Source organism: Salmo salar, chromosome ssa11, assembly GCF_905237065.1.
Source record: "Salmo salar chromosome ssa11, Ssal_v3.1, whole genome shotgun sequence".
Lineage (NCBI taxonomy): Eukaryota > Metazoa > Chordata > Actinopteri > Salmoniformes > Salmonidae > Salmo > Salmo salar.
The window spans coordinates 100,621,478-100,646,895 of record NC_059452.1 but is presented as its reverse complement, the minus strand read 5'-3'; the positions used below and the strand labels follow the sequence as shown (position 1 = coordinate 100,646,895).

The 25,418-nt window shown below is 42.8% G+C and overlaps 1 protein-coding gene and 1 non-coding gene across 4 annotated transcripts; one reads left to right on the top strand and one right to left on the bottom strand.

The window, feature by feature from the left end:
* Window positions 1-1,222: 1,222 nt before the first annotated feature.
* Window positions 1,223-24,147, bottom strand: uspl1 (ubiquitin specific peptidase like 1). Of its 3 annotated transcripts, none has more exons than XM_014129719.2 (9): window positions 23,974-24,134; window positions 22,787-22,965; window positions 21,920-22,042; window positions 19,858-21,385; window positions 17,448-17,558; window positions 14,832-14,967; window positions 13,070-13,195; window positions 6,038-6,198; window positions 1,223-4,845 (listed from the first exon to the last, which is right to left on the bottom strand). In XM_014129719.2, exons 2-9 carry the CDS (start codon window positions 22,844-22,846, stop codon window positions 2,627-2,629), a joined length of 4,464 nt encoding a protein of 1,487 aa, XP_013985194.1. In that variant the 5' UTR covers window positions 22,847-22,965; window positions 23,974-24,134; the 3' UTR covers window positions 1,223-2,626. The 3 variants fall into 3 exon arrangements, with proteins under 3 accessions (XP_013985194.1, XP_013985196.1, XP_045546136.1); XM_014129721.2 differs by having other exon boundaries at window positions 22,922-22,965; XM_045690180.1 differs by having other exon boundaries at window positions 22,787-24,147.
* Window positions 13,390-13,461, top strand: trnae-uuc (transfer RNA glutamic acid (anticodon UUC)). The gene has a single exon. It is a non-coding gene; the product is annotated as a tRNA-Glu (tRNA).
* Window positions 24,148-25,418: the final 1,271 nt, after the last annotated feature.

The following is a 25,418-nucleotide window of genomic DNA, read 5'->3' as shown; positions in this document are numbered from 1 at the left end:
CAGAATCTCAATTTGGTGTTTATCCCATTTTGTGAATTCTTGGTTGGTATGTATAGTTTTTTGTTTGCTCTAGGGCAACGGTGTCTAGATGGAATTTGTATTTGTGGTGCTGGCGACTGGACATTTTTTGGAACACCATTATTTTTGTCTTACTGAGATGTACTGTCAGGGCCCAGGTCTGACAGAATCTGTGCAGAAGATCTAGGTGCTGCAGTAGGCCCTCCTTGGTTAGTAACAGAAGCACCAGATCATCAGCAAACAGTAGACATTTGACTTCAGATTCTATTAGGGTGAGGCCGGATGCTGCAGACTATTCTAGTGCCTTCGACAATTCGTTGGATATATATATATATATATATATATATATATATATGTTGAAGAGGGTGGGGCTTAAGCTGAATTCCTCTTTTGCATGAGTATGCCAGATATTATGGAGGAACAGTGAGCTCACGAGGAAAAGCATGCTCACGCAAAAGAGGTAACGCCAACTTACACATACAGGAACCTTGAGAAAAAAAAACTCTTATTTATCTACCATCTTTGGTAGAATATTGAAAAACCGAGGTTGGGTAAATGGACATGCTCTTTCAAATATTCTCCACTAGGGGGCGTATTACCACTATCGAAGAGCATGCTATGGCGAAGTAAATTATGCTATTTGTAGCGTCACTACTAGTGAAATTGTATTACAAGTAAATAGGTGTTGGTGGAACTACTTACCAAACGATGTATATTCAGTACAATTTATCACCCTGTAATGAGACCACAACTACAAAGCTACATCACCACATTTTCATATCGTTCCCTTCATTTTAGTTTAGTAAATGATGTATACTTTCCTGCAGGTTGCTGATGATTCTTAGCCTGGGTATCACTACCTTTCTGTTGTGCCATCATGCCACAGGAGTTGGCATGATAGCACATACATATCTGGGACCAGTCTAGTTCATTCTCACAACTCTCCCCAAAAACTATTTCTTCTAGATTCTAGAAATTGTCAATATGGAGCATTTTGCCTCATGATTGATTTGCTACAAGGAGTCACAGTGTTTTCCACTGCCTACTATACACAAATAAATAAGGGGATGGTTTTGGGGGGGGGGGTAAGACCGACAAGCGTTCTGTCCAAGAGGTACATCACGCAGACTCACGCTAACACAAAAACAATTATTAGATTCTGGCTCAGACAAGGCTTACTTATATACCCCCCAAAACATGTGTATCCATGTAAATAAGATTTTATTAGAATTACATACAGTATCTGATTCGGTACAACATTTTAGAACTCTGTCACACTTTTTATTACAAAAAATACATTCAAAAGATAAGAGTTCGAACCACCCTTTAAAACACAAACATATTTTTATCCCAGACGTCAGGCTTTTTATCCTAGTTTTCAAGTAATTCAGACAAACGAAAATAAAAAAAGGCAAACAAAAACAGCATATGTCATCTTCAGGAGTTTTTTCCCTCCTCCACAAAGATCAAATAATTGGGTCTATTAACTTCCCAGAATACTCTGAAACAACCTACATTTTTAATCTCCCTTAAAGCCTCAGAACCTGTAAGTACTATGTTTCCATCACAAATGGCACCCTATTACCTTAAAAAAGTACATTACTTTTGACCAGATCCCTATAGACCCTAGTCAAAAGTAGGGCACTATGTAGGGAATAGGGTGCCATTTAGGACAAACCCTCAGTGAGTACTAACATTACTCCATGTTCAACTTCAACATTCTCGGTAAACCCCCAAAAAATACATGAGCGATATCCGAGTGCTTACCAGAGTTACAGGAATAGTTCACCCAAATTACAAAATGGCGCATTGGTTTCCTTACCCTGTAAGCAATCTATGGATGACAGCAATCCATGCTTTGGTTAAGTTTCAGTGCCATTGTTTCCATATGCTAACGTTTTAGCATTTGTATCAGAAATCCCATTCATGGGACCGATATTAGCATTTTTCATGCATCCTGTCCTAACCAAAATGAGCTAAAATTGATTGTGAATCTTAAGAAAGTCACTTAAATATGATTTGAACAGGATGCGTAGAAAATAATAAATCAGTCCCATGACTTGAATGGGATTTGTACCACAAATGCTAAAACGTTAGCATGTGGAAACAGTGCCAGGGAAACTAAACCAAAGCATGGATTGCTATCATATATTGTCCATAGACTGCTTCCAGGGTTAGAAAACCAATATGTCACTTTGTAATTTAGGTGAACTCTCCCTTTAAAATGGCTGCTTGATTCCGCTTCATGTAACACATGCTATCCAGAACAGAACAACCCATTGATGCCAAGCACACACACACATATTCTCCCGACTGAAAGGAATAGTAAGTAGCATGTAGTTTCTCCTAGAAACTGCCTGCATGCATCCAAAATGGCACCCTACTCCCTATATAGTGCACTACTCATATAATTTGGAATTAGAATAGTTTAATTTAATAGGATCTCCATGGTGCTACATTTGACCAGAGGCTCTATATAGGGATTAGCATGCCATTTCAGATGTAGCCTTAGCCACTGATCTGAGGTAAGCTTTGCATTTCCCCTAACGTTTAAGCTTAGGGGTTGGGTAAGAGTTGTTAGCAGATCCTAAACCTGTAGTTAACGAGCCTAAAAGAACAGGTCGAGAGCACTGAGGGTATCAGTCTCCATCTCCGTCTGCTGATTGGCCGACCCTGATATGAACTCTTCCAGGAAGTTCTCACCAGAGGTCGTGATTGGCTCGGCTAGACCAGGTTGTGGCACTACTACAACGTGATTGGCCGGATGCAAGATCACAGGTGTCACCACCTGTGAGGCTCCACTAATACCATCCCCTCCACACGCCAAGTCCCCGCCCCCTTCTTGTCCATTGGTGGTCAGCATCTCCAGGAAGCCCGTGCTGTCCGGTGATAAGTTGCTGGCGGTCGTCGCCGGCGACAGAAGGTCGGCAAAGAACTGGTCGTATGCGGGGCTGTCGTAGACAGAGGTACTAGAGCTCACGGTGTGGGAGGGACTCCGATCAGTGATGTCTGGTGTGCAGGTTACTTCCCCCCGTCCTCCCGCACCCCCCTGGTAACCCAGCATCTGATTCAGCTTCTCTAGTTTCTTCTTCTTGGCTTTCAGCTTCTTCAGCAGCTTGTACCTGAGGGCATCGGTCTCACTGACCAGACCACCGGGGCTGTGTTTCCTGGAGGAAGAGATTTTAGGGATCTCCGTGACTCCTGGAGAGGGAGGAAGTGAGGTCACAATAGGCACTGCTGAAGTGGTGTGGTTGATAAGGGGTTTTCGCGAGACGAGGGCAGCAGGTTGACTTGGTATCTTCCAGGCGTCATTTTGCGGGTCAGTTCTTTGAGAAATAAGCTGGGTGGGAGGTGAAGTCTTGGAGGGGCTGTTTATGTTTATATTTACGATCCTGCTTCTGGCCTGGAACCCTCCGTACATCTCGGCAGCCTTCACCGGCAGGGCCTCGATGTCCCCCTTACTTAGTTTGGGTTTGGGTAGAGGTGGAGGCTTCTTTAGCCTGGCGTCTGGGTTGGGGGGAGCCATCCTTGGGACCTGCCAGCTCTGTGAAAGCTGCTGGAACCGGTTGGGCGTTGAGTGGTTGAAATGACTGGTTGGTCTCTGGGTTCTTGGGGGATTGGGGATGGAGGTGGGATGGAGGCTAAGCAGGTAGGACCAGCGAGAGTTGGGGTCCGGGGGTGGAGGAAGGCCAGGTTTGCTCTGCAGAGAGGTGGAGGTAGCAGCGGGTTTGGAGTGGGGCGGGGGAGGAGTAGAGGCCTCTGGTGCTAGGGTGCTGGGTTCCACATATGATGGTGACATCATAGATACAACTGAGGGCAGGATTATTCCACCCCAGTTTCCAGGAAGTGCCATTGGTGTAGCTGTTCTTGGTGGTGTTGTTGTGACCACCTTAGCTGCTGCAACTGGATTGTTGGATGCCATAATTTTCGCTTTATTGCTGGTTCTTCTGCCCCTTCTGAGCTTGGGAGGACTAGGAGGAGTGGGCTTTTCAGAGTTGGGCTCAGAAGGACCGTCACTGCTGTCAAGGAGAAACCCACTGGCAGTATCAGGGGACGATGGCCTTTTGATGACGACAACATCTGTTTCAGGGGGCATTTCATGGGCAGGTGCGGGGTTCTCAGTCTCAGGTGTAGGAGCAGGTAGAGGAGGACTGAGGTCTCCATTTTGCCTGGGAGCCAGGGAGACATTGTTGTCGTCCAACGGCCTCCCATCAGAGTCAACTTTGACCTCTACGAGTGTCAGGGTGACAATGTCATCGTGGGAGAGGCCCTCGAAGGTGTCGAGCAGTGTGGTGCTACTGATAGACGAGTTACCAGCGTTACCGGTGGTTACCGTGGTGTCCATGATGTCGTTGTCGGTATCGTCAGACACCGTCAGTGCCTCGACAATGGCTGTGTCGTTATGAAGGAGGGGGAGAGAGAGGTTGTGGTAACAGGACTGAACCGGTACGCTATGAAGCACACTGGTGGAACCGATGGCGATGGGAGAGTTAACGTTATTTGTTAATGTTGTGTCCATATCGTTATCAATATAGCCAGCAGTTATGGTGGTGTCCATGTCAGTGTCCGCATCATCAGAGACCGTCTGAGAGATGTCTTGAGATTCATTGTTGACAAAGAGTTTGGCTAAGGGAGGTTTCTGCAGTTCTTTGTGTATCAGTAAAGTGCTTGTCAGGGATACAGGGGGAGAGCAGGGTGTCTGTGGGTTGTCCGGTCTGTCGGTCTTCAACTCCCAGAAGACAACATGGATTTCTCTAGGAGGGACCACCAGCTGGGTGTGGGAGACACAGTTAGGGTGCTTCAGATCGTCAAACTCCAACCACGATCCTGTGGGGAGAACAGCAAGAGAGAAGAGTGAGGAATGGGTTCTATACACTGGTGGTGGACGGGGAGAGTTACTACAGTCACAGAGGAATGGGTTCTATAGACTGGTGGTGGACGGGGAGAGTTACTACAGTCACAGAGGAATGGGTTCTATAGACTGGTGGTGGACGGGGAGAGTTACTACAGTCACAGAGGAATGGGTTCTATAGACTGGTGGTGGACGGGGAGAGTTACTACAGTCACAGAGGAATGGGTTCTATACACTGGTGGGAGAGTTACTACAGTCACAGAGAAATGGATAACATGCTCACTCTGATCATTCCTCAATAGAAGGAAGGTGCTGAATCCTTGTGAATACTAAATGGATTATTGAAGGTATTTTTGGTGTGCTGTCCATCTCTTTTAAAGAGTTACCCCCAACACAATGTAGAGAGACCTACTGACTGGCACTTTATAAATGCTAGACATGATTAGACAGAGACTGACATCACTTTTCAGTTATGAAATAGAATTGTTTCTATCCATTGATAATGGAGGTATGAATAAGCTATATATATAGCATTCTTAAAAGGGATACTTTGAGATTTTGGCAATTAAGCCCTTTATCTACTTCCAGAGTCAGATGAACTCATAGATACCATTTTTATGTCCTTGCATCCAGTACGAAGGAAGTTAAGAGGTAGTTTCGAGAGCCAATGCTAACTAGCAATCTACAAGCATGCTAGTAGTTACCATAGACTTCCAGTCATTGCGCTAACACTAGTTAGCAATTTCCTTCAAACTGTCCGCAGAGACAGTTTGAAGTTTGTGGCTCAGTTGGTAGAGCATGGTGTTTGCAACACCAGCATGGTGTGTGCAACGCCAGTGTTGTGGGTTCGATTCCCACGGGGGGCCAGTACAATTTATTTTGTTTATTTTTTTTTATTATTATGAAAAGTATGCATTCACTACTGTAAGTCGCTCTGGATAAGAGCGTCTGCTAAATGACTAAAATGTAAATGTAAAATAAAAATGGTATCCACGAGTTCATCTGACTCTGGGGAAGTTGATAATCCTGACGTATATATTTAAAAATAACACAACTGAACTTGTTGACCAGTAAACAACAAAAAAACTTTACTAATGAAATGACAGTCAACTGCCCCTGAAGGGACAAATAAAGTTATACTGAACTAAATGACAAAGTCACACTGACCGTCAGGTCTGCGTATCCAGGTGACAAAGTGCTTGAGTTGCTGGTCATACTGTATGACTGTGGTGACGGAGTATTTCTGCTGCTGGAAGGTGAAGGAGTACACACAGAGGTCGTTGTCAGGAAGACCTTCTACAAAGTGCAGCACAAACACAGGAGACACCCTGGAGGAACAGAGAATAGATATGAGCCTCAGGAAACAGAGATAGAGAAAGCAAGACATTATCTACAACATGGTGTCTCGATCGTTGGATGATAAATCCTCTACTCATTTCCTGTCCTCCATCTGCACCGACTGGTAACAGAACAACAATCTGCAACAGAAAACATGAAAAAGGAAAACCAAGAAAATAGAACACTTGCAGTTGCTTCACAAATCACCTAGCAACCGCACCAGGCGCCATGTTGGAAGACCAGCAAGTCTGGTGGAAGTCCTCCAATCGTCCACATGACTGGCTGCGTTTTGCCATCACCGTAAACGTCGGGAAGATTGCCCATTATTTCGTTTTTCTAAGGACCAAGAAAACGGAGGCAGTGGGAGAACCTATTCAAGTAAGTAAATATATTTTGAAAATGATAGCTGCAGGCTAACTCAAATGAGCTAACGTAATGTTCACTAGCTGATTTTCATATTAGCTAGTTAGCTACCCATCTTGATATATTTATTTTTGTAACTGAAAATGCATTTGTAGCTAGCTAGCTAGCTAACAGCCATGGAAACATGTGAAAGGATTAGCTAGCAGTTCCAGCTGTCAGAGAAGGGGGAGTAGGCTACTCTGGATAGGGCAGGTACCTTTGTGGGTGGACATTATGGAAAGATTCCCCAGTTCCAGTCCCTAGCGAGAAAAACTATGAGATATAGCAACATAATATTTAGTGCTGTCTAATTTGAGTAGAATGTAGCCTGTTTCTATGTGATGTATTCTGTCCTCCGATACAGAGAGCTGTAAAACCCTGTCTGCAGATGAAGAGGTCCTAAATAATGTCCCAAGAGAATAAGGGTACATCCTTGTATACCATGGATTATATGTGTACTTATGTTGGCATATTTAGTGAAGAAAAATACATTTTAAAAAAGTCACACACAATGTAGAAACCTACTACAACTGGAGCAGGCCAACCCTGCTGGGCGTGCAGGCTTCTGTTCCAGCCCAGCACTAAAACACATGATTCAATTTACCAAAATGAAGTGTGCTATTGCTGGGCTGGAATAGAAGTCCTCTCAGACAGTAGATCAGGGATCAGTGGAGCAATGTTGGCCCCTTCTGGTATTTACATGTTCTTTGTTCACCTGAAGTTATGCTTTATTAATAATAGCCTACTTGTTACTAACACGTCTAGCTTTTACATATGAGTTAGCTTACGTTCACACTTTGAAATTCTATGAAATAGTGTTGATTTTTTGAAGTGAAGTGTAAACTTGTTTTAAATGTTAAGTTAAAACTTTTCTTCAAGATGAACTAGTGTCAATGTTGATTCATCACAGCTCACAATCCTGCAAAAGGGAATCTGTCTAATTTGTGTATTATATTCTCAAATTAACATTAACAACCTTTTGTTCAGTTGTAAGCTTTACAATTAGTATTATTTCAGGATTTTTCAGGATATCAGCCACGTGAACCCATTTTGCAGCTGATAATGGCAACGCCAATGTAACCATAGGCCTACAGCAGTGGTTACCAGCCATTTTTGTTGCAGCCTGATGATTAGTTGACAAGTTGAATCAGGTGTGCTTGTCCGGGGCTACAATAACACTGTGTACTATTGGGGGTTCTCGAGGACCGGAGTGGGAACCACTGGCCTACAGTGTGATGGCATTAGCTTTATGGCAGGGTTTCCCAAACTCGGTCCTCGGGTACGCGCATTTAGATTTTTGCCCAAGCACTACACAGCTGATTTAAATAATCAAGTAATCATCAAGATTTGAATCAGCTGTGTAGTGTTACGACAAAAAAACGAAATGTGCATCGATTTGGGTCCCAAGGACCGAATTTGGGAAACGCTGCCTTGTTGGCATTTGCAATGCACCCCTTGACATTGTCCATCTGAAGCATTATTGATTAACATTATTTACATATTGTTGAGCTATATGCCCTCAAGAAAAAAATTATACCAGTCAACAATGTACAGTACATTCAGAAAGTATTCAGAGCCCTTGACTTTTTCCACATTTTACGTTACAGCGTTCTTCAAAAATGGATAAACTGAAATATCACATTTACATAAGTATTCAGACCTTTTACTCAGTACTTTGTTGAAGCACCTTTGGCAGCGATTACATCCTTGAGTATGACGCTACAAGCTCGGCACACCTGTAGTTTCTCCCATTCTTCTCCGCAGATCCTCTCAAGCTCTGTCAGGTTGGCTGGGGAGTGTCGCTGCACAGTTATTTTCAGGTCTCTCCAGAGATGTTCGATCAGGTTCAAGTCCGGGCTCTGGCTGGGCCACTCAAGAACATTCAGAGACTTGTCCCGAAACCACTCCTGCGTTGTCTTGGCTGTGTGCTTAGGGTCATTGTCTTGTTGGAAGGTGAACCTTCGCCCCAGTCTGAGGTCCTGAGTGCTCTGGGGCAGGTTTTCATCAAGGATCACTGTACTTTGCTCCGTTCATCTTTCCCTCGATCCTGACTAGTCTTCCAGTCTCTGCCTTTGAAAAACATCCCCACAGCATGATGGCTGACACCACCATGCTTCACCATAGGGATGGTGCCAGGTTTCATCCAGACTTCACGCTTGGCATTCAGGCCAAAGAATTCAATCTTGGTTTCATCAGACCAGAGAATCTTGTTTCTCATGGTCTGAGAGTCCTTTAGGTGCCTTTTGGCAAACTCCAAGTGGGCTGTCATGTACCTTTTACTGAGGAGTGGCTTCCGTCTGGCCACTCTACCATAAAGGTCTGATTGGTGGAGTGCTGCAGAGAGGGTTGTCCTTCTGGAAGATTCTCCCATCTCCACAGAGGAACTCTGGAGCTCTGTCAGAGTGACCATCAGGTTCTTGGTCACCTCCCTGACCAAGGCCCTTCTCCCCTGATTGTTCAGTTTGCCCGGGCGGCCAGCTCTAGGAAGAGTCTTGGTGGTTCCAAACTTCTTCCATTTAAGAATGATTGAGGCCATTGTGTTCTTGGGGACCTTCAATGCTGCAGAAATGTTTTGGTACCCGTCTCCAGATCTGTTCCTCGACACAATCCTGTCTCAGAGCTCTACGGACAATTCCTTTGACCTCATGGCTTGGTTTTTACTCTGACATGCAGTGTCAACTTTTGGACCTTATATAGACAGGTGTGTGCCTTTCCAAATCATGTCCAATCAATTGAATTTACCACAGGTGGACTTCAATCAAGTTGTAGAAACATCTCAAGGATGATCAATGGAAACAGGATGCACCTGATCTCAATTTTTAGTCTCATAGCAAAAGGGTCTGAATACTTATATAAATAAGGTGTTTTTGTTTTTTTATAAATGTGCAAACATTTCTAAAAACCTGTTTTCACTTTGTCATTATGGGGTATTGTGATGTCATTATGGGGTATTGTGATGTCATTATGGGGTATTGTGATGTCATTATGCGGTATTGTGTGTAGATTGATGAGGAAAACATCCAATTTAAGCCATTTTAGAATAAGGCTGTAACGTGACAAAATGTGGATAAAGTCAAGAAGTCTGAATCCTTTCCAAATACATTGTGAGGCTAATACACCACCAGATGTTGTACATGCCTTGTGCTGACATGACATTGTTTAGTGCAAATATAACCCTTGTAATCTAGGTGGTGAAATGTCTGGTAGAAGGAGATGGGATCCTTACCTTCAAACACACTACCTCTACCACCAAGTTTAATGCCAGATACTTGTCTCCCGGAAGGTCTGAGAGGCACTTGGAGGTGCCACTGTGATAATGAAGATGGTTTGCCTAAGACTACCACAACAATTACATTGTCTATGCTAAATGTGTTTAAATTGTAAAAAGAAAGACAATAGTTGGGCTATAAGAAATACATTTTATTAAAATGGGGTGGAAGAAGAGATGACACACAATATACTTCTAATATCACCTATACAACTATATATTAAAATACAGTATGTTAACAATATCATAAACATTAGTATTTAACATGTTGTTTCAAATTACGTTGTATATATTCATACGGTTTATTTTGTCATGACAAGGTGCTCTCTACTCAAATGGCACAACATAATCATTCAGATTGACCAAAGTAGAGCATTTGACAACCAATGTGTCTAACTGAAGGATGTCTGCTTTCATATCTGGAAAAGGACAAAGAAGAGCAATGCTGCAGCATTTATACATCTTTACAGGGGGAAACTGATGCTGCTGCAGCATTGCTCATCTTCACAGAGGGGAAACCGAGGCTGCTGCAGCATTGCTCATCTTCACAGGGGGGGAACCGATGCTGCTGCAGAATTGCTCATCTTCACAGGGGGAAACTGATGCTGCTGCAGCATTGCTCATCTTCACAGGGGGAAACTGATGCTGCTGCAGCATTGCTCATCTTCACAGGGGGGAAACTGATGCTGCTGCATAATTGCTCATCTTCACAGGGGGGAAACTGATGCTGCTGCATAATTGCTCATCTTCACAGGGGGGAAACTGATGCTGCTGCAGCATTGCTCATCTTCACAGGGGGGAAACTGATGCTGCTGCATAATTGCTCATCTTCACGGGGGGAAACTGATGCTGCTGCATAATTGCTCATCTTCACAGGGGGGAAACTGATGCTGCTGCATAATTGCTCAACTTCACAGGGGGGAAACTGATGCTGCTGCAGCATTGCTCATCTTCACAGGGGGGAAACTGATGGATGCTGCATAATTGCCCATCTTCACAGGGGGGAAACTGATGCTGCTGCAGCATTGCTATCTTCACAGGGGGAATCCAGTCGACATCGGTGTCTTGACAGAGGTCAGCTGGTGAACCTACAGTACATAAACAAATGAGAATATTACTTAGAATTAGAATATCACTTCTTTAAGTCACCAATACCATCAGGGCTCATAATTGTTTGGTTGTGTTTAATTGGTTCAGGTGTTTTAGTGTCATATAAATATTCAATATATTGTTGGGCTAGAACATTAGTCAACACAACAGGTTGTCATATCCCAGTGAGGCATGTGTCCTATGCTGTAATGTCCATACATTTTACCTCTACTTATGAATCAAGTTCTCTACAAATGATCACTGGGTCATTGGACAATAAATGTCCTCCTCCAGGCTATAAGGGCCTTATATTGTACAATTTGTTTCCTCTTTTCATGGTCATCGCTAGAAGGGATCTGACTTCTGTCAAATTAACGTCATTTGACTTTTCGTAGCAATTTAGGAGAATTTACGTTGCAGGCTAGGATAATTAACATAGCAGGTTAGGATAATTATTAGGGTAAGGTAAGGATAAGTTAAAATGCAAGATTTTTTTTTACTTGACATTAATTTGCCAATAGCTGGATCCCTTCTAGCCATGACCCCTTTTCATAGGCCTAGGTTATATGGTTACATTCTAGACAAGGTCGTTTTCATTCATCTGCTGTCCGTGTCAGCAGAGTAGGCCAAGACTACCATCGTATTAAAAAAAAGATTCTGCTAATGTCTCCAGTCATTTTAGAAGTCTATAAAATGTTTTTCAAAGGCCCACATTTCTCCCCATGCAAAAGGACAAAAAGGTCTCTAGAATAGCCTATAGGCCTATGCCACTACCCACTTATTAATAGCCTAAATTATCATCATCCAATCTACTCATCACATTAAGAATACTAGACTTACATTAGTCTGCAAATGCGATGATAAATGCATATGTTACATAAAGGTGCATTTTTTTATGGTGCAAAAATTGCTTCCCTAAAACGTTAAACTCACGCAACACATGCTAATAGCTAGACTACAAGCTATCTTGCTAGCTAATTTTGTCTAACAGTGTTGTTGTTAACACCTGGTTAGCATAAGGGCTAAACTAAACTCGAAATTGATCAGACTTGACTTACCAGTGATGAAATGATCGTAGCAGACCCTGTACTGACAGTTGTCTGGGTTCAGGTCTTGACAGGCAAAAAGGTTTCTTCGCTTTTCTGACAGTTCTGGAGTCTTATCTCCTTGGTGTCAGCAATGGTGTTTCATGATTGCGGGGAATCCATAAACATATTTTTTTCCCCGTTGTCTTTCCTGCCATGTTAGAGCAGCCAAATACTGATGAATCAAATATTTTTAGGCACTGTTATCATGTTCTTTCCGGTAGCCAGTCAGCTGTTGTCGGAAGAATTAATGTGGTGGTGTTCCAACATGGCCACCAGGTGGCGTCATACATCAACTACACGGCCCCATCTCAATCATCTACAATATTAACTACACGGCCCAATCTCAATCGTCTACAATATTAACTACACAGCCCCATCTCAATCATCTACAATATTAACTACACGGCCCCATCTCAATCATCTACAATATTAACTACACGCATCTCAATCACAATATTAACTACACGGCCCCATCTCAATCATCTACAATATTAACTACACAGCCCCATCTCAATCATCTACAATATTAACTACACGGCCCCATCTCAATCGTCTACAATATTAACTACACGGCCCCATCTCAATCATCTACAATATTAACTACACAGCCCCATCTCAATCGTCAACAATATCACTACACGGCCCCATCTCAATCATCTACAATATTAACTACACGGCCCCATCTCAATCGTCTACAATATCACTACACGGCCCCATCTCAATAGTCTACAGTGGCTTCCACTACTCATCTCCTTTCCTCCATCTGCCCGGAATGAGTAGGTAAAGAGACAAGGTCCTGGAAATCTCCGGAGCGGAATCCACTTAAGATCAGGGTTGGGGTCAATTCAGTTCTACTCCTCCACTGAATAGGAAGTTGCCCATTGTTTTCTATGACTTCTCAACTCGTAAACAGAATTTCAATTTCATTCACTTCCTGAATTAAAAAAACTGAATTGACCCCAACCCTGTTTGAGAGCCACCCCAGGTATGAAAGGTTAGAGGTTGCACCCTCACCTCTCCAGCACCAACATCCTGGTCTGCTTCCTCTTATTACACTTGCTGCAACGTGAATGGTGGGCTGCGTTGAGAGGGTGCCAATCAGAAAGCACCTTGGTGAAAGTGGTGAGGGTCTTCTTACATCTGAAAGAAAAATACATTTGATAGTAAATAAAAGACACACAGACCTTTTGATCCAGTTGAGTGAGTCAGTTTTCCCCTTTATTTGTTTTATACAAATTATTTTCCAAAATGTCCTTGTACACTCCCTTTCTGTTAACATTACCTCATTGTTCTTGTACCATTCAAAAGCCCAATTCAAATACAGACAGACAGCTTCCCATATAGTCTAGCGGTTAGGATTCCTGGTTTTCACCCAGGCGGCCCGGGTTCGACTCCCGGTATGGGAATGAGTCTTTTTGTTTATAGTTTTCATCTCACGTAAAAATTATAAGCCATCTAAACCAATTACATTTTAATTCACACAGGAATATAGGAGATGAAGGTTTCAACAAATAATATCTACTCGTTTCATCATCTGGTAAACTTGTACCGAGCCAAGCTCTTCAAAAGAAACTAACCAAAAACTACAGGAAATATTAAATGAGATTTACATTTGTCATTTAGTAGACGCTCTGATCCAGAACAACTTACAGGAGCAATTAGGTTTAAGTGCCTTGCTCAACGGAACAGAACATTTTTACCTAGTCGGCTCTGGGATTCAAACCAGCAAATTTTCAGTTACTGGTCCAACGCTCTTAACCGCTAGGCTACCAGCCACTCCAGTAAATAACGGATTCGTTTCAACAGACTAAATCGCTACCCTTTTCACCATCTGTATTGTAGCTACTGGGCCAAGTTCTTTGAAGAGTCTTAATTAGACCAATAGGTTCACAGTATTGTTGGCTCTTTGCACTGCTAAAATGTTGCCCAATACCTGCTTCACTGTCTATATTGGTAAACTTGTACTGGTCCAAGATTCTCAATGAGCCATAATATGACTAATCCCCAAACTAGAGGAAGGAATTAGATGAGTAAACGTTTGTTTTCATTCATGACTCATTTTCCTATTCTTTCCTCTTTAGAGACATCCTCAGGGCAGAAGACTGGACGTTCCTCCAGCACAATCACCATGTTGATTATATTAATTTCACTTCTCTCATTTCCTCTTTCTTCCCATTTCCATGCCTATCCCAGCAGCACGTTGTGCTGTTACAAGCCAGGTCTACTGAAGGTAGGTGAGAGAGCGAGCGAGCGAGGACAAGACACTTAGAAATATGCTCTCTCACCTGACTGACCATTAGGTTAATATGACCGATTCTACAGTACTGACCATTAGGTTAATATGACCGATTCTACAGTACTGACCATTAGGTTAATATTACAGTCTACAGTACTGACCATTAGGTTAATATTACAGTCTACAGTACTGACCATTAGGTTAATATTACAGTCTACAGTACTGACCATTAGGTTAATATTACACAGTCGACAGTATTGACCATTAGGTTAATATTACAGTCTACAGTATTGATCATTAGGTTAATATTACAGTCTACAGTATTGTAGTGGAACTACAAGGCTTCTTATGAAAACTAAAGGACATTGTTAACAGTTGTCAAACACAGATCTTCTAGGATAATGATTAATAATGACATTGATCACTAAATCACAGAGAGAGAGAGATGAAGATTCACCATTGAAAGTGCTTCTTAGTCCAAGACTAGGTTATATATTTATGTCTAGAAAACTGGCCCTAAAAGTTCAAGATGGTTCTTACTTGGTGTTGGTGGCATGTTGACAAGTTGTTGAGGTACACTCAAACTGCCACTCATATGCTTGCTGGAAGAGAGGTTCTGCCCAGGAGTCAGCCCTGAGGAGGAGGGGCAGGGCAAACACCGGTGTCTCATTCTGACCTGCAGGAGAGGAGACAGCAGGGGTCAGGGTGAGGTCAATAATCAACAAAAAATAAAAATCGGGGTCAGCTCACAAAGTAAAATCAGGTCAATTTTGAATCAATTGTGGAATGTTTGTGTTAGTTCTGAAGGTAAGAGATGGTTGAGAAGGAGGAATGTTTGTTAGTTCTGAAGGTAAGAGACAGTTGAGAAGGTGGAATGTTTCTGTTAGTTCTGAAGGTAAGAGACAGTTGAGAAGGTGGAATGTTTGTGTTAGTTCTGAAGGTAAGAGATGGTTGAGAAGGAGGAATGTTTGTGTTAGTTCTGAAGGTAAGAGATGGTTGAGAAGGAGGAATGTTTGTGTTAGTTCTGAAGGTAAGAGATGGTTGAGAAGGAGGAATGTTTGTGTTAGTTCTGAAGGTAAGAGATGGTTGAGAAGGAGGAATGTTTGTGTTAGTTCTGAAGGTAAGAGATGGTTGAGAAGGTGGAATGTTTGTGTTAGTTCTGAAGGTAAGAGATGGTTGAGAAGGTGGAATGTTTGTGTTAGTTCTGAAGGTAAGAGACGGTTGAGAAGGTGGAATGTTTGTTAGTTCTGAAGGTAAGAGACAGTTGAGAAGGTGGAATGTTTGTTAGTTCTGAAGGTAAGAGACAGTTGAGAAGGTGGAATGTTTGTTAGTTCTGAAGGTAAGAGAGGTTGAGAAGGAGGAATGTTTGTGTTAGTTCTGAAGGTAAGAGACAGTTGAGAAGGTGGAATGTTTGTTAGTTCTGAAGGTAAGAGACAGTTGAGAAGCTGGAATGTTTGTTAGTTCTGAAGGTAAGAGATGGTTGAGAAGGTGGAATGTTTGTGTTAGTTCTGAAGGTAAGAGACGGTTGAGAAGGTGGAATGTTTGTTAGTTCTGAAGGTAAGAGATGGTTGAGAAGGAGGAATGTTTGTGTTAGTTCTGAAGGTAAGAGATGGTTGAGAAGGAGGAATGTTTGTGTTAGTTCTGAAGGTAAGAGATGGTTGAGAAGGAGGAATGTTTGTGTTAGTTCTGAAGGTAAGAGATGGTTGAGAAGGAGGAATGTTTGTGTTAGTTCTGAAGGTAAGAGATGGTTGAGAAGGAGGAATGTTTGTGTTAGTTCTGAAGGTAAGAGATGGTTGAGAAAGAGGAATGTTTGTGTTAGTTCTGAAGGTAAGAGATGGTTGAGAAGGTGGAATGTTTGTATTATGGGTACGCTTGTAATCATTATGAACTGGGGAGTTTTACAAGATTAAAAAATAAAAGAAACAGAAGAGCTAAGCACAGGCATAACCCTAGAGGAAAACCTGTTTCAGTCTCCTTTCCACCAGACACTGGGAGAGGATTTCACCTTTCAGCAGGACAATAAACTAAAACACAAGGTCAAATCTACACTGGAGTTGCTTACCAAGAGGACAGTGAATGTTCCTGAGTGGCCGAGTTCCAGTTTTGACTTAAATCTATTTGAAAATCTATGGCAAGACCTGAAACTGGTTGTCTAACATTGATCAACAACCTATTTGACAGAGCTCAAATCATGTTTTAAAGAATAATGCGCAGAAGTTGCACAATCCAGGTGTGGAAAGCTCTTAGAGACTTACCCAGACAGACTTACAGTTGTAATCGCTGCCAAATGTCCTTCAATATAGTATTAACTCAGGGGTGTGAATACTTATGTAAATGAGATATTTCTCCATTTAATGTAATATATTTGCACAAAAAAATAATAATAAACTTGATTCATTTTGAATTTAGGCTGCAACAACAAAATGTGGAATAAGTCAAGGGGTATGAATACTTTCTGAAGGCACTGTATATTAATTTAGACAACTTTAGACTAAGTAGGTAAGAGCAGGGTCACATGCAGAAACAGCCTATTACACATTTGAGTCATTTTGCAGATGCTCTTATCCAAAACAACTCTAGCTTTCACACATGTTGGTTGATCTATGAACTGCTGAGAGTCATAACCAATCACCTCTATGATTCCCAGCCAGGTTCCTGCTTTTTAAAAAAAAATGTTTTATTTGTTTTATTGTACCCCTTTTCGTGGGGTACAATTGGTAGTTACAGTCTTGTCTCATCGCTGCAACTCCCGGACGGACTCGGGATAGACGAAGGTTGAGAGTCGTGCGTCCTCCGAAACATAACCCAACCAACCCGCACTGCTTCTTGACACAATGCCCACTTAAGCTGGAAGCCAGCCACACCAATGTGTCAGAGGAAACACCGTACACCTGGCGACGGTGTCAGCATGCACTGTGCCCAGCCAGCCACAGGAGTCGCTAGTGCGCGATGGGACAAGGACATCCCTGTCTGCCAAACCCTCCCCTAACCCGGACAATGCTGGGCCAATTGTGCGCCATCCCATGGGTCTCCCGGTCGCGGCCGGCTGCGACAGGGCCTGGACTCAAACCCAGAATCTCTAGTGGCACAGCTAGCACTGCGATTCAGTGCCTTAGACCACCGTGCCACTTAGAAGGCCCCCAGCCAGGTTCTTACCCAGTTTACATTTCAGCAGAGGCTCCAGCAGTTTAAAGATGGACATCCTGATGGCATGCATCTCAGTTTGGACCCTCTGTAACACCGCAGAGGGCACTCTGACAACACTGTCTGGAGAGAGATGAGGGAGACAAACACAAACAGGTGTAAGTAAACATGTATTTAGGATTAGGTAATAGATTAATACACAAGAAGCCCTGCTGAAGGCAGCTTGCTGACGAAACGTTGCTCATGTCCACACCCCCGTGGAAATTTAACTAGCATTTTTTTATCCCCCCAAAAATCAGTCCGTTTAAGCTAGAGATGGGTTTTATTTGCATGGGATGCATCTCAATCCACCGAATCCGCCGATGTCGCACTTCCGTATCTGTGAGGAAAGGAGACATAGCTAGAGCGGTGACTGTCAGACCATGAGACAATCCCTTAAAAAAAATAAAAAAATACAATTTTAAAAGTCAGTCTTCTTACAAAATGAGAGACTAATGAAGATGGTGTTATCCATTTTGATCTACTAATTCAAGGGTTTCTTTATTTTGTACTATTTTCTACATTGTAGAATAGTGAAGGCTTCAAAACTATGAAATAATGCATATGGAATAATGTATTAACCAAAAAAAAGTGTTAAACAAATCAAAACATTTCACATTTGAGATTCTTCAAAGTAGCGACCCTTTACCTCGATGACAGCTTTGCACACTCCTGGCATTCTCTCAATCAGCTTCATGAGGTAGTCACCTGGACTGCATTTCAATTAACAGGTGAGCCTTGTTAAAAGTGAATTTGTGGAATTTCTTTCCTTCTTAATGTGTTTGAGCCAATCAGTTGTGTTGTGATAAGGTGGGGGGTATACAGAAGATAGCCCTATTTGCTAAAAGACCAAGTCCATATTATGTCAAGAACAGCTCAAATAAGCAAAAAGAAATGATAGTGCATAACTAGTTTGAGACATGAAGGTCATTCAATATGGAAAATGTCAAGAACTTTGAAGATTTCTTCAAGTGCAATCGCAAAAACCATCAAGCGCTATGATGAAACTGGCTCTCAATAGGACCGCCACAGGAAAGGAAGACCCAGTATTACCTCTGCTGCAGAGGATAAGTTCATTAGAGTTACCAGCCTCAGAAATTGCAGCCCACATAAATGCTTCACAGAGTTCAATTAAAAGACATCTCAACATTAACTCTTCAGAGGAAACGCCGTGAATCAGGCCTTCATGGTCAAATTGCTGCAAAGAAACCACTACTAAAGGACACCAATAAGAAGAAGAGACGTGCTTGGGCCAAGAAACACGAGCAATGGACATTAGACCGGTGGAAATCTGTCCTTTGATCTGATGAGTCCAAATGTGAGATTAATGGTTCCAACCACCGTGTCTTTGTGAGACGCAAAGTAGGTGAATGGATGATCTCCGCATGTGTGGTTCCCACCGTGAAGCATGGAGGAGGAGGTGTGATGGTGCTTTGCTGGTGATACTGTCTGTGATTTATTTAAAATTCAAGGCACACTTAACCAGCATGCCTACCACAGCATTCTGCAGGGATATGCCATCCCATCTGGTATGCGCTTAGTGGGACTATCATTTGTTTTTCAACAGGACAATGACCCAAAACACACCTCCAGGCTGTGTAAGGGCTATTTGACCAAGAGGGAGAGTGATGGACTGCTGTATCAGATGACCTGGCCTCCACAATCGCATGACCTCAACCCAATTGAGATGGTTTGGGAGGAGTTGGACAGCAGAGTGAAGGAAAAGCAGCCAACAAGTGCTCAGCACAAGACTGTTGGAAAAGCATTCCTCATGAAGCTGGTTGAGAGAATGCCAAGAGTGTGCAAAGCTGTCATCAAGGCAAAAGGTGGCTACTTTGAATAATCTCAAATATATTTTAATTTGTTTAACACTTTTGTGGTTACTACATGATTCCATGTGTTATTTCATAATTTTGATGGCTAAATAGATGTAAAAAAAAAAAAGACACATTTTTCCTGTTCTTTTTTATATCTCTCAAATATAGGACAGACACGTACTTTAGATTTTTTGGGGGACTATCTGTTTATCCATGTAGTGAATATTTTATGCAATTACTTTGTATGGGCTAATAGCAGAAAGGCCAAAAATGTATTAATTTAAAAAGATTATACTTCAAAGAGTCTTACATTTCTAAATCAAATAGATAAATTATCTTTGGTATGACCTTGTTAAAACAATTCCATATAGCTTAGTCCAACCCCGCCGCGACCAGGCTTAGACAGGGCTAAGTCTGTAGAGGGTTAATTCAATCAATACATGTATTGTATCAAAGGGATAGTGTGCAGATACATTCTTCCCCTTTCAAAATAAATATTCAGCTCTTAGCTGCCAATGTTGTACATCAATTCAAATAAACCTTACTAAATAGATAAGTCCACCCACCTGCGCCAGTGTGTTGGTAGGCTGTGATGAGACCACAGGCCCGGTTGTACCTCTCACACAGGTCCCAGACAGGTTGACCTACAGTGGGCCTCTTGGTGGGCCGTCTGTCCCTCAGGGTGCGAAGGTGGACCAGCGCTACCAGCAAGGTGTCCAGCCAACACAGACTATTCTCATTCCTCCAGAATAGGTGAGGCCCGGGAAGCGGAACAAACTCCTCAGTCGAGATCACTTCCGGGTCAAAGTTGGGCACCACTTCCTGCGTGTATTTAATAATAGGAGTCTTTCTCGGTCGGCCCATTTTCTTTTTTGGCGGTGATGGCACGACTTCCACTTCCTCAGTGACGCTTCCTTCCCGGTCTGTTTCCATGGTTGCGCCGGTCATCTCGTCCTCGCTACTGATTAGTTGCCGGGTGTTCTGAGCTCTTCTTCTAACTTTGATAGAACCATCATCATCATCATGAACTTCAACAGGCACTTTGCTCTGACTGAGGTCCACACTACAGGGCCTACACATCACCTCTGGGGGGCACTCTTCCTCCTCTTCCTTGTCAAAGACAGGCAGATCCTCCTCTCCGTACTCATTATCCATCAAGGCAGGTGTAGCCACCTCATCTTTCTCTAAAGCAAGGACAGCCTCCACCAAGGCAGGCAGAGCCTTCTCAACCTCTTCTGAGGCAGGGACATCCTCCAAAGCCACTTCTTCCTCCTTGATTAAACACTCCTCTTCCTCATCGTTCTTTAAGCCAGAGAGACCTGGGGCAGTCAGAGCCTCTAAGAGAGAGACTGTGTCCTCTAAGGTAGGGACAACCTCCACTAAGGCAGCCTTGGCCAAGGGTTTCTCTGGGGCAGACGTTGAGGCAGAAACGGCCACATGTAAGGGACGTGAAATCTCCTCTGGGACAGAAATGGATACTTGCGGGGCAGATAAAGTATTGTCTAGGGCAAATACAGCCTCCTGTAAAGTAGAGAGAACCTCCTTTGGTGCACCTTCAGACTCTACAGTAGGCTCTACAACAGAAACGGCCACCTGTAAGACTGGTACCATCTTTTGGAGAGGAAAACCCTTGTCTAAAGTAGGTGTACCCTCCCCTGGGAGAAAGACACCATCTTGTTCCTCTTCTAGGAGTTCCTGGTCCATTTCTTCTGGCATCGACCAACCAGAATCCTTGTGGTATCCGTTGGCCCCTCCCCTCTCAGTCTCAGGAAGTGTGTGTTTGAGGGTTTTATCCACCACATCCATGTTGGTGTGTTCTGATTGGCTGATTCTCTCCTTCTTCCCATTAAAGCACTCTTCTTCCCCATTGAGTTTGTTGGTGATGCCGCTGACTGATAGAGCTCCACTCGGTGATACGGCGTCCTCGGCCACTTCTGACTCCACCGATTGTGCACGTTTGGGGGAAGGTACAGGGTCTCCATTCTCCAACCCGCAGGGACTCTTCCTCTTGCTCCCTGTCTGAGTTTGGGGTAGAGGAGGTACGAGGCTGGCCAGGACATCCTCCAAAGGACGAGAGACCAAGGGAAACAGGCACTGTAGGGGAGAAGTTACTTTGATTTATTTATTTATTTAAAACAGGTAAGTCAATTCTTATTTACAATGGCCTGGCAAGAGGCGAGGCTGAATGAATAAATGATGAGTAACTGTCTGGGGAAGTTCAAACTTCACATTGGCTTCATATTGTTTCTTGACACTACTACTTGTTTTCACTCTTGCATTGAAGGAAGGGGACCAGGAAACCACTAGAGGACAACACTCACACTATAAAGTAGCAGGGTGAAAGGATACTTCAGCACAGTTTGACTGCATTTACTACTGACAGTAACACAGAATTCATCCATAACTTGACTCTCTCATAATACTGCCACTATGGCGAACAACAGAGCAAACCCAGTTTCTCTAGGAAACTACTAAAACTGGTGTCTTGTTCAGACAGTTTAGGATTCCCCCATTGATCCTGCTTTGTGAAACACCTGTTTTTTTGTTGACGTTGTGCTGATTGTGTGCACGTGTATACGTGCACATCTGTGTAAGTGAGCGCATGTGTGTGTGTTAACATTACCCTACCTGTGGGTCAGTGCAGAGAGTGATGAACTCCTGGAAGTTGATCCTGTAGGAGCGCAGGGCCAGAGACTGTCCTTTAGCAGCACACCATGGACAGGTCTCCAACAAAGCTGAGCGTTCCTGGATCTGCAGGGACCAATCACAAAACATGTTAATACCCCTGATAGATATCAGTAGGGGAGGGTAACCTGGTCAATGGAGAGACCACATACAGTAATTACACAGAGTATTGTACAGTATCATTGAGTACAGAGTATGACCAGTATCATGATACTCGTTAGTATCTTAGCCAGAAGACAAAAAACTAAGCAGAATTTACTTCTTTATGAAGACAGGCATAATGTTGTAAACAGATATGTTGTCATCCAGAGACACATTTATTTTCCAAGATACAGCACACAATTTCTTACATACAGCAGGTTTTTAAAGGACCAAAGAGTATAGCCTGCTTTGTGTTTTCATTTAATGCATCGGGGGAAAAAAAATACCACGATAATGGTATCGTCAAAATATAATTGAGTGCCATCAGAGTATCGTACACAGTATAATTTAAAATCAGAGTGTCTCAGTGTCATATAGTACAGTGGAGTATCAATCCAGTCGATATGAGAATCATATTTAAGTTTTGCATTGTACCAGGCAGCATGTCAATCAATCTAACCCTCAAAAACACCCACACAACAGATCAAAACCTTTCGCCTTTTCAAACCAAAGTTTCCGTTTCTTTGTTTTGTTGAGTTTCTCTATTTTGAATTTTGATTTGGGATATAAGAGGATTCAGCCTTCCCAATCAGACAGCATCTCTCAGACCCAAAATAGCTTTGCACAAGTGACAGTAAGTGAGAGGAAGACAATACGAGTTCAACTGACTTTTTCCCAATACCCTGCTAGCGGGCCAGGGGCCCCCAAACCAGTGCCGTCGCCACTCATCACAGGCAAACCACTGCTGTTTCTTGTTGTTGTGGCCAGTACTGTCAGAGTCCTGCTTCATTCACTTTACATTACCATATCACTGTGACCACCCAGTCTCACCACCTCAGCATGGTAGGCTATGGGGGAGGGACAACAACAAAGCAGAATATGTTAGGTACAGTGAGTAGTATCATGTTACCAACAGATGTGTGTATCTAAAGAAGAAGGGTCGGAGAATGAACCCATGTCATCCAATGGAACACCGGCCTACTGACAAAGACACCTGCAATTGACTACCATATTTATTCAGATGTGCACACTATTGACTACACAGCCCTATTCTAGCCAGCAGAACTGAAGATTAGTGTAGCTAAACACTGTCTTTCAGGGGTAGAATATATGGTTATATGAGTAGTTACCTAGTTCAACCAGTATCTTTGCGTTAGGGACCTCTAAAGTCCAGAATGCTCCGATTCATAGGCGTTATAATAATAATAAACCAATGAGCGAAGTTATTTTGGTTATTCGAGTTTTATAGTTGTACTGTTGATCATGCTTAATCAGGACCAATTGATTTGAAAATATATTTTAGTAAGAGGATATACTGAAAAGGTATATGAGCTAATATTTTTATTGGACCGATTTACTTACACCTTTTGTGGAAGTATATACCGGCCATAACGGGAGTAAATGAAGGTAGTTTCTCAGCGAAATTTAATGAACGCATTTTGACATTATAACGCTTGCAGAGCTAGTGAATAGGAGTTTGAATCGGAGCTTTCTGGGAGTCAGAGGGGTCTTACGCAGATACTGGTCAATTAGTTAGTCAAAGATAACAATTGTCACGCTGACAAGACTGTACATTGGCAAAGTACACGCACGCAGCAAAACGTTGGCATTACGTTCGGATATCTAGCGAAGTTAGCTAAATGAATTGCTAAACGTTATACACCCATAATCGTTCATACTAATGTCCGTAACACAGTTGATATGACAATGCAGGGAATGGGATTTAATGTTGCTGTGAAAAAAATAGTAACGTTAGCTATAACGTGGTGCGATTTTTGCTAGTTGTTAGCAATGCAATGCTAACTAGCAGTTTGAAAAAACGCTAGACCTCAAATCCTGCTAATATTTTAACCTACCTCAGTAAAGAGCGTATTCTATCCAATTTAGAGATGAATATGATTACAATAATCCATCTGAACTTAATTCATTCATCAACTCGGGTCCCCAGTGTGTTTCCATGTGCACCGCTCTTTCGGGGTCGAAACGTTGTGTTTCCGGTTGGGGGCTTGTCATAACTTTCCACTAGATAGCACACACACAAAGTCAAAATTGTCTGTATTGTAAAAATTCATGAAAAACAACAAATTTGCTCTTCATTTATTTATTTTTAGGCATACGGTTAAAAGTGAGGTGGAGGTTAGGTTGGAAATCAGATTTTAAGAAGAGAAATTGTAGAAAATGGGCGGGGTTTATGACTTTGTGGCTGTGGTAGCTAATGACAATGGCTTGGCGCTGGTTGTGTAGCAACTTCCTTTCGAACGGGGAAAAAGCCAGACTGGTCATAAATAATGATAGAGGCCTCTAGTGGCAAAAAGGCTATGTTATCATGGGCGACGCCACTGAGGACTTCCACCATTTTAATACAGTCAACTGGGTGGAACTTCCAACTTCATTGGCTGATCCATGTCCAACTGGGACATCAAGAAGGATCAGACAATCGTGAAAAAGAAAATTGACTACTTCAAAACGGATTGTCTCAATGGTGCTGCCCATTGGCTAGACTGTAATCTCTCCTTCCAGACTCACATTAAGAATCTCCAATCCAAAATTAAATCTAGAATCGGCTTCCTATTTCGTAAAAAAGCATCCTTCACTCATGCTGCCAAACATACCCTCGTAAAACTGACCATCCTACCGATCCTCGACTTCGGTGATGTCATTTATAAAATAGCTTCCAATACTCTACTCAGAAAACTGGATGCAGTCTATCACAGTGCCATCCGTTTTGTTACCAAAGCCCCTTATACCACCCACCACTGCAACCTGTATGCTCTAGTCGGCTGGCCCTCGCTACATATTCGTCGCCAGACCCACTGGCTCGAGGTCATCTATAAGTCTATGCTAGGTAAAGCTCCGCCTTATCTCAGCTCACTGGTCACGATAACAACACCCACCCGTAGCACGCGCTCCAGCAGGTATATCTCGCTGGTCACCCCCAAAGCCAATTCCTCCTTTGGCTACCATTCCTTCCAGTTCTCTGCTGCCAATGACTGGAATGAACTGCAAAAATCACTGAAACTGGAGACTCGTATCTCCCTCTCTAAATTTAAGCACCAGCTGTCAGAGCAGCTCACAGATCACTGCACCTGTACAAAGCCCATCTGTAAACAGCCCATCCAACTACCTCATCCCCATACTGTATTTATTTATGTATCTTGCTCCTTTGCACCCCAGTATCTCTACTTGCACATGCATCTTCTGCATATCTACCATTCTAGTGTTTAATTGCTATATTGTAATTACTTCGCCACCATGGCCTATTTATTGCCTTATCTCCCTTATCTTACCTCATTTGCACTCA

Bases quoted from the DNA above. Each gene is read 5' to 3' on its own strand.
- uspl1 (XM_045690180.1), bottom strand. From the start codon at position 22,846: ATGAGTGGCGACGGCACTGGTTTGGGGGCCCCTGGCCCGCTAGCAGGG. The intron at 14,968-17,447 runs GTAAGAACCTGG...CCTCTCCTGCAG, and splicing joins TCTGCTGAAATGTAAACTGG to GTCAGAATGAGACACCGGTG. The intron at 13,196-14,831 runs GTAAGAACCATC...TTTTTCTTTCAG, and splicing joins CAACATGCCACCAACACCAA to ATGTAAGAAGACCCTCACCA.